At 30.8% G+C, this 21,521-nt stretch overlaps 1 protein-coding gene across 12 annotated transcripts in view; it reads left to right on the forward strand.

Annotated features, from left to right (window-relative positions):
* plekha7b (pleckstrin homology domain containing, family A member 7b) overlaps positions 1–21,521 on the forward strand; it is a 100,773-nt gene that overhangs the window by 77,998 nt on the left and 1,254 nt on the right. For 11 of the 12 annotated variants that reach the window (XM_056363590.1, XM_056363659.1, XM_056363828.1 and 8 more), the window contains 3 exons: positions 17,863–17,996; positions 18,234–18,382; positions 20,237–20,437. In XM_056363590.1, the coding sequence (XP_056219565.1) occupies positions 17,863–17,996; positions 18,234–18,382; positions 20,237–20,424 (471 nt within the window). In that variant the 3' untranslated portion in view covers positions 20,425–20,437. The remainder of the gene's footprint in view (positions 1–17,862; positions 17,997–18,233; positions 18,383–20,236; positions 20,438–21,521) is intronic. The other variant, XM_056364167.1, reaches the window with a different exon arrangement.

Here is a 21,521-nt window from a genome sequence, read left to right on the forward strand (position 1 = left end):
GGCATACAATGTCATGAAAACAACATAGTAAAGTAGGGCATAGAAATGTCATAGTATAGTAAGGCACAAAAAGTCATAAAAATGACATAGTATAGTAAGGCAAAAAAACTTCATAGTATAGTAAGGCACAAAAAGTCATAAAAACGACATAGTATAGTAAGGCACAAGAAGTCATAAAAATTACATAGTATAGTAAGGCACAAAAAGTCATAAAAATGACACAGTATAGTAAGGCATAAAAATGACACAGTATAGTAAGGCATAAAAATGACATAGAATAGTAAGGCAAAAAAAAGTGATAAAAATGACATAGTATAGTAATGCACAAAAAGTGAAAAAATTACATAGTATAGTAAGGCACAAAAAGTCATAAAAACGACATAGTATAGTAAGGCAAAAAAAGTGATAAAAACGACATAATATAGTAAGGCATAAAAATGACATAGTATAGTAAGGCAAAAAAATGTCATAGTATAGTAAGGCACAAAAAGTCATAAAAATGACATAGTATAGTAAGGCAAAAAAGTCATAAAAACGACATAGTATAGTAAGGCAAAAAAATGTCATAAAAACGACATAGTATAGTAAGGCACAAAAAGTCATAAAAACGACATATATAGTAAGGCACAAAAAGTCATAAAAATGACATAGTATAGTAAGGCAAAAAAATATCATGGTATAGTAAGGCAAAAAAATGTCATAGTATAGTAAGGCACAAAAAGTCATAATAATGACATAGTATAGTAAGGCAAAAAAATATCATAGAATAGTAAGGCAAAAAAAGTGATAAAAATGACATAGTATAGTAAGGCACAAAAAGTGAAAAAAGTACATAGTATAGTAAGGCACAAAAAGTGATAAAAACGTCATAGTATAGTAAGGCAAAAAAAGTGATAAAAACGTCATAGTATAGTAAGGCAAAAAAAGTCATAAAAATGACATAGTATAGTAAGGCAAAAAAACTTCATAGTATAGTAAGGCACAAAAAGTCATAAAAACGACATAGTATAGTAAGGCACAAGAAGTCATAAAAATTACATAGTATAGTAAGGCAAAAAAATTTCACAGTATAGTAAGGCACAAAAAGTCATAAAAATGACATAGTATAGTAAGGCAAAAAAAGCGATAAAAACGACATAGTATAGTAAGGGGAAAAAAAGTGATAAAAATGACATAGTATAGTAAGGCAAAAAAATGTCATAGTATAGTAAGGCAAAAAAATGTCATAGTATAGTAAGGCAAAAAAAGTGATAAAAACGACATAGTATAGTAAGGTGCAAGGAGTCATAAAAACGACATAGTATAGTAAGGCACAAAAAGTCATAAAAACGACATAGTATAGTAAGGCACAAAAAGTCATAAAAATGACACAGTATAGTAAGGCATAAAAATGACATAGAATAGTAAGGCAAAAAAAAGTCATAAAAACGACATATATAGTAAGGCACAAAAAGTCATAAAAATGACATAGTATAGTAAGGCAAAAAAATATCATGGTATAGTAAGGCAAAAAAATGTCATAGTATAGTAAGGCACAAAAAGTCATAAAAGCGACATATATAGTAAGGCAAAAAAAAGTGATAAAAACGACATAGTATAGTAAGGCAAAAAAATGTCATAAAAACGACATAGTATAGTAAGGCACAAAAAGTCATAAAAACGACATATATAGTAAGGCACAAAAAGTCATAAAAATGACATAGTATAGTAAGGCAAAAAAATATCATGGTATAGTAAGGCAAAAAAAATGTCATAGTATAGTAAGGCACAAAAAGTCATAATAATGACATAGTATAGTAAGGCAAAAAAATATCATAGAATAGTAAGGCAAAAAAAGTGATAAAAATGACATAGTATAGTAAGGCACAAAAAGTGAAAAAGGTCGATAGTATAGTAAGGCACAAAAAGTGATAAAAACGTCATAGTATAGTAAGGCAAAAAAAGTGATAAAAACGACATAGTATAGTAAGGCAAAAAAAGTCATAAAAACGACATAGTATAGTAAGGCACAAAAAGTCATAAAAACGACATAGTATAGTAAGGCATACAATGTTATGAAAACAAAATAGTATAGTAAGGCATTCAATGTCATGAAAACAACATAGTATAGTAGGGCATAAATTGTCATAGTATAGTTAGGCATAAAAATGTCATAGTATAGTAAGGCAAAAAAATTCATAAAAACGACATAGTGTAGTAAGGCACAAAAAGTCATAAAATCGACATAGTATAGTAAGGCACAAAAAGTCGCAAAAACGACAAAGTGTAGTAAGGCAAAGAAATGTCATAGTAAATTAATGTATAAAAATGTCATGAAAACAACATAGTATTGTAAGGCAAAAAAGTCATAAAAATGACATAGTATAGTAAGGCAAAAAAATGTCATAGTATAGTAAGGCACAAAAAGTCATAAAAACGAGGTAGTATAGTAAGGCATACAATTTCATGAAAACAACATATTATAGTAAGGCACAAAAAGTCATAAAAACGAGGTTCACAAAAAGTCATAAAAATGACAAAGTATAGTAAGGCATAGAAATGTCATAGTAAAGTAAGGTATAAAAAGTCATAAAACCTACATAGTATAGTAAGGCATAAAAATGTCATAGTATAGTAAGGTATAAAAAGTCATAAAAACGACAAAGTATAGTAAGGCAAAAAAGTCATAAAAATGACATAGTATAGTAAGGCATAGAAATGTCATAGTAAAGTAAGGTATAAAAATGTCATGAAAACAACATAGTATTGTAAGGCACAAAAAGTCATAAAAATGACAAAGTATAGTAAGGCATAAAAAGTCATAAAAATGACAGTATAGTAAGGCAAAAAAGTCATAAAACCTACATAGTATAGTAAGGCATAAAAATGTCATAGTATATTAAGGCATAAGAAGTCATAAAAATGACAGTATAGTAAGGCAAAAAAGTCATAAAAATGACATAGTATATTAAGGCAAAAAAATGTCATAGTATAGTAAGGCACAAAAAGTCATAAAAGCGACATATATAGTAAGGCAAAAAAAAGTGATAAAAATGACATGGTATAGTAAGGTACAAAAAGTCATAAAAACGGCATATATGATAAGGCATAAAAACGACATAGTATAGTAAGGTACAAAGAGTCATAAAAACGACATAGTATAGTAAGTCACAAAAAGTCATAAAAACGACATAGTATAGTAAGGCATAAAAAGTCATAAAAATAACATAGCATAGTTAGGCACAAAAAGTCATAAAAATGACATAGTATACTAAGGCAAAAAAAGTCATAAAAACGACATAGTATAGTAAGGTATACAATGTTTTGAAAACAAAATAATATAGTAAGGCATTCAATGTCATGAAAACAACATAGTATAGTAGGGCATAAATTGTCATAGTATAGTAAGGCATTAAAATGTCATAGTATAGTAAGGCAAAAAAATTCATAAAAACGACATAGTATATTAAGGCACAAAAAGTCATAAAAACAACATAGCATAGTAAGTCACAAAAAGTCGTAAAAACGACATAGCATAGTAAGGCACAAAAAGTCATAAAAACAACATAGCATAGTAAGGCACAAAAAGTCATAAAAACGAGGTAGTATAGTAAGACACAAAAAGTCATAAAATCGACATAGTATAGTAAGGCACAAAAAGTCATAAAAATGACAAAGCATAGTAAGGCATAGAAATGTCATAATCAAGTAAGGTATAAAAAGTCATAAAACCTACATAGTATAGTAAGGCAAAAAAAACGACAAAGTATAGTAAGGCACAAAAAGTCATAAAAACGACATATATAGTAAGGCACAAAAAGTCATAAAAATGACATTGTATAGTAAGGCACAAAAAGTCATAAAAATGACATAGTATAGTAAGGCAAAAAAATGTCATAGTATAGTAAGGCACAAAAAGTAAGGTATAAAAAGTCATAAAACCTACATAGTATAGTAAGGCATAAAAATGTCATAGTATAGTAAGGCATAAGAACTCATAAAAATGACATAGTATAGTAAGGCAAAAAAATGTCATAGTATAGTAAGGCAAAAAAAGCGATAAAAACGACATGGTATAGTAAGGGGGAAAAAAGTGATAAAAATGACATAGTATACTAAGGCTAAAAAACCTCATAGTATAGTAAGGTGCAAGGAGTCATAAAAACGACATAGTATAGTAAGGCACAAAAAGTCATAAAAAAGTCATAAAAACGACATAGTATAGTAAGGCAAAAAAAGTCATAAAAAAGTCATAAAACCGACATAGTATAGTAAGGCAAAAAAATGTCATAGTATAGTAAGGCACAAAAAGTCATAAAAACGACATAGTATAGTAAGGCAAAAAAATGTCATAGTATAGTGAGGCACAAAAAGTCATAAAAATGACACAGTATAGTAAGGCATAAAAATGACATAGTATAGTAAGGCAAAAAAAGTCATAAAAACGACATAGTATAGTAAGGTACAAAAAGTCACAAAAATGACATAGTATAGTAAGGCACAAAAAGTCATAAAAACGACATAGTATAGTAAGGCAAAAAAATGTCATAGTATAGTGAGGCACAAAAAGTCATAAAAATGACATCGTATAGTAAGGCAAAAAAACTTCATAGTATAGTAAGGCACAAAAAGTCATAAAAACGACATAGTATAGTAAGGCACAAGAAGTCATAAAAATTACATAGTATAGTAAGGCACAAAAAGTCATAAAAACGACATATATAATAAGGCATAAAAACGACATAGTATAGTAAGGTACAAAAAGTCATAAAAACGACATATTATAGTAAGGCACAAAAAGTCATAAAAACGACATAGTATAGTAAGGCACAAAAAGTCATAATAATGACATAGTATAGTGAGGCACAAAAAGTCATAAAAATGACATAGTATAGTAAGGCAAAAAAATGTCATAGTATAGTAAGGCAAAAAAAGTGATAAAAACGACATAGTATAGTAAGGCACAAGAAGTCATAAAAATTACATAGTATAGTAAGGCAAAAAAATTTCACAGTATAGTAAGGCACAAAAAGTCATAAAAATGACATAGTATAGTAAGGCAAAAAAAGCGATAAAAACGACATAGTATAGTAAGGGGAAAAAAAGTGATAAAAATGACATAGTATACTAAGGCTAAAAAACCTCATAGTATAGTAAGGTGCAAGGAGTCATAAAAACGACATAGTATAGTAAGGCACAAAAAGTCATAAAAACGACATAGTATAGTAAGGCAAAAAAAGTCATAAAAATGACACAGTATAGTAAGGCATAAAAATGACATAGAATAGTAAGGCAAAAAAAAGTGATAAAAATGACATAGTATAGTAATGCACAAAAAGTGAAAAAATTACATAGTATAGTAAGGCACAAAAAGTCATAAAAACGACATAGTATAGTAAGGCAAAAAAAGTCATAAAAATGACATAGTATAGTAAGGCAAAAAAATGTCATAGTATAGTAAGGCAAAAAAAGCGATAAAAACGACATAGTATAGTAAGGTAAAAAAAAGTGATAAAAGTGACATAGTATAGTAAGGAAAAAAAACTTCCTAGTATAGTAAGGTGCAAGGAGTCATAAAAACGACATAGTATAGTAAGGCACAAAAAGTCATAAAAACGACATATATAATAAGGCATAAAAACGACATAGTATAGTAAGGCACAAAAAGTCATAAAAACAACATAGTATAGTAAGGCACAAAAAGTCATAATAATGACATAGTATAGTAAGGCACAAAAAGTCATAAAAATGACATAGTATAGTAAGGCAAAAAAATGTCATAGTATAGTAAGGCAAAAAAAGTGATAAAAACGACATAGTATAGTAAGGCAAAAAAAAGTGATAAAAGTGACATAGTATAGTAAGGAAAAAAAACTTCATAGTATAGTAAGGTGCAAGGAGTCATAAAAACGACATAGTATAGTAAGGCACAAAAAGTCATAAAAACGACATATATAATAAGGCATAAAAACGACATAGTATAGTAAGGTACAAAAAGTCATAAAAACGACATATTATAGTAAGGCACAAAAAGTCATAAAAACAACATAGTATAGTAAGGCACAAAAAGTCATAATAATGACATAGTATAGTAAGGCACAAAAAGTCATAAAAATGACATAGTATAGTAAGGCAAAAAAATTTCATAGTATAGTAAGGCAAAAAAAGTGATAAAAACGACATAGTATAGTAAGGCAAAAAAAAGTGATAAAAGTGACATAGTATAGTAAGGAAAAAAAACTTCATAGTATAGTAAGGTGCAAGGAGTCATAAAAACGGCACAGTATAGTAAGGCAAAAAAATGTCATAGTAAAGTAAGACATAAAAAAGTCATAAAAACGACATATATAATAAGGCATAAAAACGACATAGTATAGTAAGTTACAAAAACTCAGAAAAACGACATAGTATAGTAAGGCAAAAAAGTCATAAAAACGACATAGTATAGTAAGGCACAAAAAGTCATAAAAACGACATAGTATAGTAAGGCACAAAAAGTCATAATAATGACATAGTATAGTAAGGCACAAAAAGTCATAAAAATGACATAGTATAGTAAGGCAAAAAAATATGGTATAGTAAGGCAAAAAAATGTCATAGTATAGTAAGGCACAAAAAGTCATAATAATGACATAGTATAGTAAGGCAGAAAAATATCATAGAATAGTAAGGCAAAAAAAGTGATAAAAATGACATAGTATAGTAAGGCACAAAAAGTGAAAAAAGTACATAGTATAGTAAGGCAAAAAAAGTGATAAAAACGTCATAGTATAGTAAGGCAAAAAAAGTCATAAAAACGACATAGTATAGTAAGGCACAAAAAGTCATAAAAACGACATAGTATAGTAAGGCACAAAAAGTCATAAAAACAACATAGTATAGTAAGGCACAAAAAGTCATAAAAACGACATAGTATAGTAAGGCACAAAAAGTCATAATAATGACATAGTATAGTAAGGCACAAAAAGTCATAAAAATGACATAGTATAGTAAGGCAAAAAAATGTCATAGTATAGTAAGGCAAAAAAAGTGATAAAAACGACATAGTATAGTAAGGCAAAAAAATGTCATAGTATAGTAAGGCCCAAAAAGTCATAAAAACGACATAGTATAGTAAGGCAAAAAAATGTCATAGTATAGTAAGGCACAAAAAGTCATAAAAACGACATATATAGTAAGGCATAAAAACGACATAGTATAGTAAGACACAAAAATTTATAAAAACGACATGTGTAATAAGGCACAAAAAGTCATAAAAAGGACATAGTATAGTAAGACACAAAAAGTCACAAAAACGACAAGTAAGGCAAGTAAGTAAGGCACAAAAAGTCACAAAAACGACAAATATAATAAGGCACAAAAAGTAATAAAAAACGACATAGAATAGTAAGGCATACAATGTCATGAAAACAACAAAGGATAGTAAGGCATAGAAATGTCATAGTAAAGTAAGGCATAACAAGTCATAAAAACTACATAAGGTTAAGGTTACTACGTAAGGTATAAAAAGTCAAAGTATAGTAAGGCATATGGAGTTCAATTACCGCAAAGTATTACAGATTCCTTTTAAGCTAACGTCTGTTTTTTTATTGTGAGAAGAGGCTGTATCGGGCTTCGTACCCACGAACTTCTTGGTTGCAAGGCATCAGCTCTAACCATCGCACCACCAAGCTTATGAGATAAGTTGTAATATATTAAGATACAACAACGTCATACTTTAGTAAGGAATAAAAAGTCATACAAACGTCATAGTATAGTAAGGGAATAAAAGTCATAAAAATTACATTGTATATAAAGGCATAGAAATGTCACAGTAAAGTAATACCTAACACCTTCTGACCTGAAGCAAAATTCAGGGTGGACATCTTTTGCATGTAAGAACAGGCTGGATCTCGGTTTCGAACCCACGACCCTCTAGTTGTTAAGCATCATTTCTAACCATTGCACCACCAGATGATCCAGCTCATTATAAAGTAAGACATAAAAATTCATACAAACGTCATAGTATAGTAAGGGAATAAAAGTCATAAAAATTACATTGTATATTAAGGCATAGAAATGTCATAGTAAAGTAAGACCTAATACCTTCTGACCTGAAGCAGAATTTAGGGTGGACGTCTTTTGCATGTAAGAACAGGATTGAACCCGGTGTTGAACCCACGACCCTCTAGTTGCTAAGCAGCATTTCTAACCATTGCACCATCAGATAATCAACTTTGTAATGCATAGAATGTCATTAAAACGACATAGTATAGTAAGGCACAAAAAGTCATAAAAACTACATAGAATAGTAAGTCATAAAAATATAATAAGTATAGTAAGGTATAAAAAGAATTTTTATGCTAACATGTTTGTTTTTTAATGTGAGAGGAGGCTTTGTTGCGCTTCGCACCCACGAACTTCTTGCTGCAAGGCATCAGCACTAACCATTGCACCAACAAGCTTAGTATACTATATTAAGATACAACAATCTCATACTTCAGTAAGGCATAAAAACTCATACAAACGTCATAGTATAGTAAGGGAATAAAAGTCATTAAAACGACATTGTATATTAAGGCATAGAAATGTCATAGTAAAGTAAGACATAAAACCTTCTGACCTGAAGCATTATTTAATGTGGATGCTCTTTGAATGTGAGAGCAGGCTGAAAACAGGCATTGAACCCACAACCTTCTAGTTGTCTAGCACCAGTTCTAACCATTGCACTACCAGATCACCCATGTTGTATCAGAGTAAGGCATACAATTTCATGAAAACGCCATAGTATAGTAAGGGAATAAAAGTCATAAAAACGACATTGTATATTAAGGCATAGAAATGTCATAGTAAAGTAAGACATAATACATTCTGACCTAAAGCAGAATTTAATGTGGATGTCTTTTGCATGTAAGACCAGGCTGGAAGCCGGTTTTGAACTCAGGACCTTCTAGTTATCAAGCATCAGTACTAACCATTGCACCACCAGATCACCTATGTCACATAGTATAGTAAGGCACACAATGTCATGAAAACAACATAGTAAAGTAGGGCATAGAAATGTCATAGTATAGTAAGGCACAAAAAGTCATAAAAATGACATAGTATAGTAAGGCAAAAAAACTTCATAGTATAGTAAGGCACAAAAAGTCATAAAAACGACATAGTATAGTAAGGCACAAGAAGTCATAAAAATGACATAGTATAGTAAGGCAAAAAAAGCGATAAAAACGACATAGTATAGTAAGGGGAAAAAAGTGATAAAAATGACATAGTATAGTAAGGCAAAAAAATGTCATAGTATAGTAAGGCAAAAAAAGTGATAAAAACGACATAGTATAGTAAGGTGCAAGGAGTCATAAAAACGACATAGTATAGTGAGGCACAAAAAGTCATAAAAACGACATAGTATAGTAAGGCACAAAAAGTCATAAAAATGACACAGTATAGTAAGGCATAAAAATGACATAGAATAGTAAGGCAAAAAAAAGTGATAAAAATGACATAGTATAGTAATGCACAAAAAGTCATAAAAACGACATATATAATAAGGCATAAAAACGACATAGTATAGTAAGGTACAAAAACTCATAAAAACGACATAGTATAGTAAGGCACAAAAAGTCATAAAAATGACATAGTATAGTAAGGCAAAAAAGTCATAAAAACGACATAGTATAGTAAGGCAAAAAAATGTCATAAAAACGACATAGTATAGTAAGGCACAAAAAGTCATAAAAACGACATATATAGTAAGGCACAAAAAGTCATAAAAATGACATAGTATAGTAAGGCAAAAAAATATCATGGTATAGTAAGGCAAAAAAATGTCATAGTATAGTAAGGCACAAAAAGTCATAATAATGACATAGTATAGTAAGGCAAAAAAATATCATAGAATAGTAAGGCAAAAAAAGTGATAAAAATGACATAGTATAGTAAGGCACAAAAAGTGAAAAAAGTACATAGTATAGTAAGGCACAAAAAGTGATAAAAACGTCATAGTATAGTAAGGCAAAAAAAGTGATAAAAACGTCATAGTATAGTAAGGCAAAAAAAGTCATAAAAACGACATAGTATTGTAAGGCAAAAAAAGTCATAAAAACGACAGTATAGTAAGGCACAAAAAGTCATAAAAACGACATAGTATAGTAAGGCACAAAAAGTCATAAAAACGACATAGTATAGTAAGGCACAAAAAGTCATAATAATGACATAGTATAGTAAGGCACAAAAAGTGATAAAAACGACATAGTATAGTAAGGCAAAAAAAAGTGATAAAAGTGACATAGTATAGTAAGGAAAAAAAACTTCATAGTATAGTAAGGTGCAAGGAGTCATAAAAACGGCACAGTATAGTAAGGCACAAAAAGTCATAAAAACGACATATATAATAAGGCATAAAAACGACATAGTATAGTAAGGTACAAAAACTCATAAAAACGACATAGTATAGTAAGGCACAAAAAGTCATAAAAGTGACATAGTATAGTAAGGCAAACAAGTCATAAAAACGACATAGCATAGTAAGGCAAAAAAATGTCATAAAAACGACACAGTATAGTAAGGCACAAAAAGTCATAAAAACATCATATATAGTAAGGCACAAAAAGTCATAAAAATGACATAGTATAGTAAGGCAAAAAAATATCATGGTATAGTAAGGCAAAAAAATGTCATAGTATAGTAAGTCACAAAAAGTCATAATAATGACATAGTAAAGTAAGGCAAAAAAATATCATAGAATAGTAAGGCAAAAAAAGTGATAAAATGACATAGTATAGTAAGGCACAAAAAGTGAAAAAAGTACATAGTATAGTAAGGCACAAAAAGTGATAAAAACGTCATAGTATAGTAAGGCAAAAAAAGTGATAAAAACGTCATAGTATAGTAAGGCAAAAAAAGTCATAAAAACGACATAGTATAGTAAGGCACAAAAAGTCATAAAAACGACATAGTATAGTAAGGCACAAAAAGTCATAAAAACGACATAGTATAGTAAGGCATACAATGTTATGAAAACAAAATAGTATAGTAAGGCATTCAATGTCATGAAAACAACATAGTATAGTAGGGCATAAATTGTCATAGTATAGTAAGGCATAAAAATGTCATAGTATAGTAAGGCAAAAAAATTCATAAAAACGACATAGTATAGTAAGGCACAAAAAGTCGCAAAAACGACAAAGTGTAGTAAGGCAAAGAAATGTCATAGTAAATTAATGTATAAAAATGTCATGAAAACAACATAGTATTGTAAGGCAAAAAAGTCATAAAAATGACATAGTATAGTAAGGCAAAAAAATGTCATAGTATAGTAAGGCACAAAAAGTCATAAAAACGAGGTAGTATAGTAAGGCATACAATTTCATGAAAACAACATATTATAGTAAGGCACAAAAAGTCATAAAAACGAGGTTCACAAAAAGTCATAAAAATGACAAAGTATAGTAAGGCATAGAAATGTCATAGTAAAGTAAGGTATAAAAAGTCATAAAACCTACATAGTATAGTAAGGCATAAAAATGTCATAGTATAGTAAGGTATAAAAAGTCATAAAAACGACATAGTATATTAAGGCAAAAAAGTCATAAAAATGACATAGTATAGTAAGGCATAGAAATGTCATAGTAAAGTAAGGTATAAAAATGTCATGAAAACAACATAGTATTGTAAGGCACAAAAAGTCATAAAAATGACAAAGTATAGTAAGGCATAGAAATGTCATAATCAAGTAAGGTATAAAAAGTCATAAAACCTACATAGTATAGTAAGGCATAAAAATGTCATAGTATATTAAGGCATAAGAAGTCATAAAAATGACAGTATAGTAAGGCAAAAAAGTCATAAAAATGACATAGTATATTAAGGCAAAAAAATGTCATAGTATAGTAAGGCACAAAAAGTCATAAAAGCGACATATATAGTAAGGCAAAAAAAAGTGATAAAATGACATGGTATAGTAAGGTACAAAAAGTCATAAAAACGGCATATATGATAAGGCATAAAAACGACATAGTATAGTAAGGTACAAAAAGTCATAAAAACGACATAGTATAGTAAGTCACAAAAAGTCATAAAAACGACATAGTATAGTAAGGCATAAAAAGTCATAAAAATAACATAGCATAGTTAGGCACAAAAAGTCATAAAAATGACATAGTATACTAAGGCAAAAAAAGTCATAAAAACGACATAGTATAGTAAGGTATACAATGTTTTGAAAACAAAATAATATAGTAAGGCATTCAATGTCATGAAAACAACATAGTATAGTAGGGCATAAAAATGTCATAGTATAGTAAGGCAAAAAAATTCATAAAAACGACATAGTATATTAAGGCACAAAAAGTCATAAAAACAACATAGCATAGTAAGTCACAAAAAGTCGTAAAAACGACATAGCATAGTAAGGCACAAAAAGTCATAAAAACAACATAGCATAGTAAGGCACAAAAAGTCATAAAAACGAGGTAGTATAGTAAGACACAAAAAGTCATAAAATCGACATAGTATAGTAAGGCACAAAAAGTCATAAAAATGACAAAGCATAGTAAGGCATAGAAATGTCATAATCAAGTAAGGTATAAAAAGTCATAAAACCTACATAGTATAGTAAGGCAAAAAAAACGACATAGTATAGTAAGGCACAAAAGGTCATAAAAACGACATATATAGTAAGGCACAAAAAGTCATAAAAATGACATAGTATAGTAAGGCACAAAAAGTCATAAAAATGACATTGTATAGTAAGGCACAAAAAGTCATAAAAATGACATAGTATAGTAAGGCAAAAATATGTCATAGTATAGTAAGGCACAAAAAGTAAGGTATAAAAAGTCATAAAACCTACATAGTATAGTAAGGCATAAAAATGTCATAGTATAGTAAGGCAAAAAAATGTCATAGTATAGTAAGGCAAAAAAAAGCGATAAAAACGACATAGTATAGTAAGGCAAAAAAAAGTCATAAAAATGACATAGTATAGTAAGGCAAAAAAAGTCATAAAAACGACATAGTATAGTAAGGCACAAAAAGTCATAAAAACGACATATATAGTAAGGCACAAAAAGTCATAAAAATGACATAGTATAGTAAGGCAAAAAAATATCATGGTATAGTAAGGCAAAAAAATGTCATAGTATAGTAAGGCACAAAAAGTCATAATAATGACATAGTATAGTAAGGCAAAAAAATATCATAGAATAGTAAGGCAAAAAAAGTGATAAAAATGACATAGTATAGTAAGGCACAAAAAGTGAAAAAAGTACATAGTATAGTAAGGCACAAAAAGTGATAAAAACGTCATAGTATAGTAAGGCAAAAAAAGTGATAAAAACGTCATAGTATAGTAAGGCAAAAAAAGTCATAAAAACGACATAGTATAGTAAGGCAAAAAAAGTCATAAAAACGACATAGTATAGTAAGGCACAAAAAGTCATAAAAACGACATAGTATAGTAAGGCATACAATGTTATTAAAACAAAATAGTATAGTAAGGCATTCAATGTCATGAAAACAACATAGTATAGTAGGGCATAAATTGTCATAGTATAGTAAGGCATAAAAATGTCATAGTATAGTAAGGCAAAAAAATTCATAAAAACGACATAGTGTAGTAAGGCACAAAAAGTCATAAAAACAACATAGCATAGTAAGGCACAAAAAGTCATAAAAACAACATAGCATAGTTAGGCACAAAAAGTCATAAAATCGACATAGTATAGTAAGGCACAAAAAGTCGCAAAAACGACAAAGTGTAGTAAGGCAAAGAAATGTCATAGTAAATTAATGTATAAAAATGTCATGAAAACAACATAGTATTGTAAGGCAAAAAAAGTCATAAAAATGACATAGTATAGTAAGGCAAAAAAATGTCATAGTATAGTAAGGTACAAAAAGTCATAAAAACGAGGTAGTATAGTAAGGCATACAATTTCATGAAAACAACATATTATAGTAAGGCACAAAAAGTCATAAAAACGAGGTTCACAAAAAGTCATAAAAATGACAAAGTATAGTAAGGCATAGAAATGTCATAGTAAAGTAAGGTATAAAAAGTCATAAAACCGACATAGTATAGTAAGGCAAAAAAGTCATAAAAATGACATAGTATATTAAGGCAAAAAAATGTCATAGTATATAGTAAGGCACAAAAAGTCATAAAAACGACATATATAGTAAGGCAAAAAAAGTGATAAAAATGACATGGTATAGTAAGGTACAAAAAGTCATAAAAACGGCATATATGATAAGGCATAAAAACGACATAGTATAGTAAGGTACAAAAAGTCATAAAAACGACATAGTATAGTAAGTCACAAAAAGTCATAAAAACGACATAGTATAGTAAGGCATAAAAAGTCATAAAAATAACATAGCATAGTTAGGCACAAAAAGTCATAAAAATGACATAGTATACTAAGGCACAAAAAGTCATAAAAACGACATAGTATAGTAAGGCATACAATGTTATGAAAACAAAATAGTATAGTAAGGCATTCAATGTCATGAAAACAACATAGTATAGTAGGGCATAAATTTTCATAGTATAGTAAGGCATAAAAATGTCATAGTATAGTAAGGCAAAAAAATTCATAAAAACGACATAGTGTAGTAAGGCACAAAAAGTCATAAAAACAACATAGCATAGTAAGGCACAAAAAGTCGTAAAAACGACATAGCATAGTAAGGCACAAAAAGTCATAAAATCGACATAGTATAGTAAGGTACAAAAAGTCGCAAAAACGACAAAGTGTAGTAAGGCAAAGAAATGTCATAGTAAATTAATGTATAAAAATGTCATGAAAACAACATAGTATTGTAAGGCAAAAAAGTCATAAAAACGACATAGTATAGTAAGGCAAAAAAATGTCATAGTATAGTAAGGCACAAAAAGTCATAAAAACGAGGTAGTATAGTAAGGCATACAATTTCATGAAAACAACATATTATAGTAAGGCACAAAAAGTCATAAAAACGAGGTTCACAAAAAGTCATAAAAATGACAAAGTATAGTAAGGCATAGAAATGTCATAGTAAAGTAAGGTATAAAAAGTCATAAAACCTACATAGTATAGTAAGGCATAAAAATGTCATAGTATAGTAAGGTATAAAAAGTCATAAAAACGACATAGTATAGTAAGGCAAAAAAGTCATAAAAATGACATAGTATATTAAGGCAAAAAAATGTCATAGTATAGTAAGGCACAAAAAGTCATAAAAGCGACATATATAGTAAGGCAAAAAAAAGTGATAAAAATGACATGGTATAGTAAGGTACAAAAAGTCATAAAAACGGCATATATGATAAGGCATAAAAACGACATAGTATAGTAAGGTACAAAAAGTCATAAAAACGACATAGTATAGTAAGTCACAAAAAGTCATAAAAACGACATAGTATAGTAAGGCATAAAAAGTCATAAAAATAACATAGCATAGTTAGGCACAAAAAGTCATAAAAATGACATAGTATACTAAGGCAAAAAAAGTCATAAAAACGACATAGTATAGTAAGGTATACAATGTTTTGAAAACAAAATAATATAGTAAGGCATTCAATGTCATGAAAACAACATAGTAAAGTAGGGCATAAATTGTCATAGTATAGTAAGGCATAAAAATGTCATAGTATAGTAAGGCAAAAAAATTCATAAAAACGACATAGTATATTAAGGCACAAAAAGTCATAAAAACAACATAGCATAGTAAGTCACAAAAAGTCGTAAAAACGACATAGCATAGTAAGGCACAAAAAGTTATAAAAACAACATAGCATAGTAAGGCACAAAAAGTCATAAAAACGAGGTAGTATAGAAAGACACAAAAAGTCATAAAATCGACATAGTATAGTAAGGCACAAAAAGTCATAAAAATGACAAAGCATAGTAAGGCATAGAAATGTCATAATCAAGTAAGGTATAAAAAGTCATAAAACCTACATAGTATAGTAAGGCAAAAAAAACGACATAGTATAGTAAGGCACAAAAAGTCATAAAAACGACATATATAGTAAGGCACAAAAAGTCATAAAAATGACATAGTATAGTAAGGCACAAAAAGTCATAAAAATGACATAGTATAGTAAGGCACAAAAAGTCATAAAAATGACATAGTATAGTAAGGCAAAAAAATGTCATAGTATAGTAAGGCACAAAAAGTAAGGTATAAAAAGTCATAAAACCTACATAGTATAGTAAGGCATAAAAATGTCATAGTATAGTAAGGCATAAGAACTCATAAAAATGACATAGTATAGTAAGGCAAAAAAATGTCATAGTATAGTAAGGCAAAAAAATGTCATAGTATAGTAAGGCAAAAAAAAGCGATAAAAACGACATAGTATAGTAAGGCAAAAAAAAGTCATAAAAATGACATAGTATAGTAAGGCAAAAAAATGTCATAGTATAGTAAGGCAAAAAAATTCATAAAAACGACATAGTATAGTAAGGCACAAAAAGTCATAAAAACAACATAGCATAGTAAGGCACAAAAAGTCATAAAAACAACATAGCATAGTAAGGCACAAAAAGTCGTAAAAACGACAAAGTATAGTAAGGCAAAGAAATGTCATAGTAAAGTAATGTATAAAAATGTCATGCAAACAACATAGTATTGTAAGGCAAAAAAGTCACAAAAATGACAAAGTATAGTAAGGCATAGAAATGTCATAGTAAAGTAAGGTATAAAAAGTCATAAAACCTACATAGTATAGTAAGGCATAAAAATGTCATAGTATAGTAAGGCACAAAAAGTCTTAAAAATGACATAGTATACCAAGGCAAAAAAAGTCATAAAAATGACATAATATAGTAAGGCATACAATGTTATGAAAACAACATAGTATAGTAGGGCATAAATTGTCATAGTACAGTAAGGCATAAAAATGTCATAATATAGTAAGGCAAAAAAATTCAGAAAAACTACATAGTATAGTAAGGCACAAAAAGTCATAAAAACAACATAGTATAGTAAGGCATAAAAATGTCATAGTATAGTAAGGTACAAAAAGTCACAAAAACGACATAGTATAGTAAGGCATACAATGTCATGCAAACAACTGTTTAGTTAGCCATTAAAAGTCATAAAAACGACATAGTACAGTAAGGCATTAAAAGTTATAAAAACGTTATCACATAGTAAGGCATGAAAAGGTAAAACATAGTATAGTAGGCCATAAAAACATCATAATATAGTAAGGCATAAAAAGTAAAAAATGACATAGTATAGTAAGACATAAAAAGTGACAAAAACAACATAGTATAGTGTGGCATGAACTGTCATAAAAACATCATAGTATAGTTAGGCATAAAGACTTCATAGTATAGTAAGGCATTAAATCATCATAAAAATGTCATTGTATAGTAAGGCATAGAAAATCGTAAAAACGTCATAGTATATTAAGGCAAAAAAGTTATTAAAAAATCATCGTATAGTAAGGCATGAAAATGTACAACTTAGTATAGTAAGGTATAAAAACATCATAATATAGTAAAGCATAAAAAGACTAAAAAACGAATTAGTATGGTAAGGCATACCATCCATATGCAAACCTACGCCCTTGGTGCTTGCAGTTCTAACCAAGCAGCTAAATGTCCAACAGATTACATCCTTGTTGTATGTTTAGCTTTATAGTAAACTCTGTATATCCTTCAGCTCATCCTTACCTATCCTTCTATTTAACTACACTACAGCCCTGATTATAAACAATATCTTTAAATTGTTTTAATATTTCTCACTAGTTTTTTCAAATTGGATCTAAATTGAATCAAACTTTTCCCAACTCAGAAATTACTATTGGTGCAAGTGGATGGATTTATTTTTTATTTTTGCATTTGACTTCATAGCAAGTACGATGATAAAGCATCTTATATTTTAACACACACTATATCTACTTTGTAGTTGTCCAAACCTCAGAAGGTGTTGATCCCAGAGCGCTATGTGGATTCAGAGCCTGAGGAGCCCCTCAGTCCCCAGGAGGTGGAAGAGCGTCATCGTAAGGTGGAGCGCATCAAGACCATCTTGGCAAAATCCAGGTAAATAAAGTAGTAGTATTAGTATACTAATAGTCTTAGCATTAGTATGAAATAATACTGATTCTCCATTTGAAATGTGTGTGGCTGATCCAAAACAAATTCTGGGGTGGCAGGAGTCTTGTGGTCACAACCAGTTCACCCCACTCAGATTTAAGTTTTATGTGGCAAGATATACCCTCACAGCAATTCCTGCAGCATCATATTATTAACATTCATCTATCTATGTGCATGGGGCAGTGTGCAAAACCTAGGACCAGCGGTCTCTGTGGATAAACCTGAGGTGGGGCTGGTGGCATTGGACTCAGCTCTGCAGGAGCAGGAGAGGATCATCACCATGTCCTACGCTCTCGCCTCAGAGGCTTCTCTCAAGAGCAAACTAGTGGCAGGTTGGTCATTCATATCATTTTAAATTATTTTTTTATTTGTGTCAGCCTGTAGGTTGCTGTTGGTTATACATCTTAGCTTTATAAAGGAGTATAAAAATCATTATTCCACAGGAAAACTTATAGAAATAATTACTGTATCTGCCAAAAAAAAAAAAAAACATACCAGTGCTGACAATTTCAGTAAAATTTCTCCCGGCATCAAATTGAGATCTTTTGATTGAAGAAGGGATAAAGAGAGGGAAGCAGTCTTTCAAGAAAGCTGGATTGATGGAGTGTAGATGAGGAGGGCATAAGGTGCAGAGTCAGGCAATAAGGCTGTTCATTTCCTAATAACTGAACATTATTCCTTATTAGGAGCTCAGATAGTCTCTAATTGCAATCCGTGTAGAATCTTTCAGACAGGGGAGGAATCGCTTGATGAGGCCATTTTGTGTGCTGATCAATGACCCAACTCTACTCTCCTTCTGCATACCATTGCTGCTGCTTTGAACATATCTCTGAACCTGCATAAAAGCCACTGCACTCACTTTTCATCTCTTTCATACTCTACAGCAGGCAGGCAAGTTCATTTTCACTGTAGCTGCAGCAGATTGTCAGTCTGTCTGCCTCGCACACACACACTCACAGACACGCACACACTGACACATATGCACACATATACCTGTCACACACAGTAACACTCAAGCTGTCAGTGTGTGTGGAAGCTTAATATGCACAGTGAGGCAAAGTCAACAATTATAACATTATTTCTAGCATAGAGAAATGTCAGAGAATATAACTGGTGGCATCTTGTCAGTGGAGACTGAATCAATGACTTTCTCTCCCTTTGGTGTTAAAGTAAGGTATGCTGGTGCACTTTCAAATCCCTGAATTAAAAGAAAGAGAGTCTTTTTCACTGTATTATGCATTTGGCATAAAAGCAGGAATATTCAGCGCTACAATTAAGTACAGTATATATTAAAAAATGTGTTTCTGATTATTGAATGTGTTATTTTGAATAGTTAAAATAATGTGGTATTTTGTAATTAGTTATTGGAAATATTTATTGTAAAGAATCTAACTTTGTGCTGGAAAAATTATTTACAAAACTTCCTGGTGTAGTGCCTCTTCAACTATTTATTGTTTTTTTTTTCTTTTAAGCTGATGAAATGTTCAGATGATGAAAGATAAAGCACACACCACAGCACTGTGTACAGACCACAATAAGCCTCAAATGCTTGTTGCTGGAGGAGATATTAACTACAGACATTACCATCCTAATGACTTCTATTTCTTTTCAAATACCTTTAAATCATTAGCTGTTTGGGATTCAGGTTACCTCAAATCATGCTGATATCTTAAAATCTACATAACCAACTGAAACCTGGTAAAAACAAAAGCCCATAAAGGTGGTGCTGATGAACCTATTTGAAATGTTCTGCATCTACATTCATGGATCTTTTCACGTTCCTGAGTAAGGGCGGGGCATCTTTATTGACAGAAAGTCAAATTGCAGTTATTTCAAGTTTTCTACACACACACACACACACACACACACACACACACACACACACACACACACATTCCCATCTGGTTATTTCAACAGTGACTTTTCAAAACCAATATACAGTGATATTAGATTTTATCCATGTAGCCCACCAACAGTGCCATTAGTATGCAGAGCACAGGAAGTGTAACTGTAGTTGACAGAGCTTAATCACTCTCATAGTTGTGTGTCCTTCCAGAAAACATTGTGTGGTTCTCAATCAGTTCCAGCCTTCAGTGTGGCCTTGAAACTGTCCCAGAACTGGCCACTTGACTAACAAACAATGTTGTTTTCTCCCTCTCTCTTTTCCCTCTGTCCTCTCCTCATAGTTCCACCACAGGCTAACATCCCCACTGTTCCTCCCCCTCCCCCTCCTCCGCCTCCTCCGCCTCCTCCACCACCACCACCACCTCCTCCTCCTCCTCCTCCTCCTCCTCCTCTTCCTCCTGTATCTCCTCCTGTATCTCTGGCACCTCCCTCTCCTCTAAGCAACGGAATTCACTACACGTTTGTCTAATTTGAGACACAAAGTAAGGCCTAACTGCATGTTTTATGGCGCTAATGTTTTCCAAGCCACACTAATTCTTTCTAACAAGGGGCTCCTGTGTGCTTTGCACCTCACTCAATGCTTACTGCTCTGTTGTGATTGTAGGAAACACATCTTGTCTAGGTTAGGGAAGCCCTGCCTCTGCTCCCATTATAATCAAAACAAACATCTGCAGGCAGTCCGCTCATCCCACTGTGATAATTGTGTGTAAATTGTTTTTTTTTTTCTTTTTTGTACCACTGCCAAAATATTTATGTATGGTTGAGGAAAGAAAAGGCTGAAAGGAACATGACTGTTTGTAGCATTGTGTATAATTAACAAAAGAGACACCTTTTGATTTAGCACCTTGACAGTTCAGTAGTCAGCACAGCTGCATTCCACGGCACCAATTAGCTCCCCATCTGTAGCCTGGCAGCAATAAGCCAGAAAAGAAAAAAAAAAACAGTAGATACCACTGTTGTTACTGTAAACACAGAGAGAAGGCTTGTGTTGTTTTACTGCCTTATTAAAAAAAACTTCCATCCAGCAGCCAGAACTGACAAATATTTGATTACTAAATTTTATTTCAGAATTTTTTGTGGCTTTGATTTATATGTTAATTAGCCTTCCTTGAACAAATAGGTATGAAATAAATAGCTGGATGGAGATTTTTTTTAAAGGTGCCATACATAGCCACATATACATAGAACAATCAGATGTTGATAAATGAACACTATAATGCATGTCACAAGAAGTAAAAGCATGAACTGCCCTCTTGTCAGCCTGGCATCAATTGAATGTGATTATTATTCTCACATTATTATTATACTTATTATTAACTGTATAAGGAATCTTTATTCCTTGAGAACTTGTGTGACTGCTTGCTTTTTCCATTTATTGTTGTTCTGTGTGTGATACTTATTTTGCCCAAACTTTTTATTTTTTTTTCTTGTAGCTCTCTCACCTCATGTTCAGGTCTGCCGTTAGAGGTGGGCTGTGATGTGTAGTTGGTTTGTAAAAGTTGCTCTGCCACTTTGGCAGCTTTGTGATCAAAATGACATTCACGATCTACTAATTGGATTTACTTT

The sequence above is a fragment of the Seriola aureovittata genome, chromosome 1 (assembly GCF_021018895.1).
Source record: "Seriola aureovittata isolate HTS-2021-v1 ecotype China chromosome 1, ASM2101889v1, whole genome shotgun sequence".
NCBI lineage: Eukaryota > Metazoa > Chordata > Actinopteri > Carangiformes > Carangidae > Seriola > Seriola aureovittata.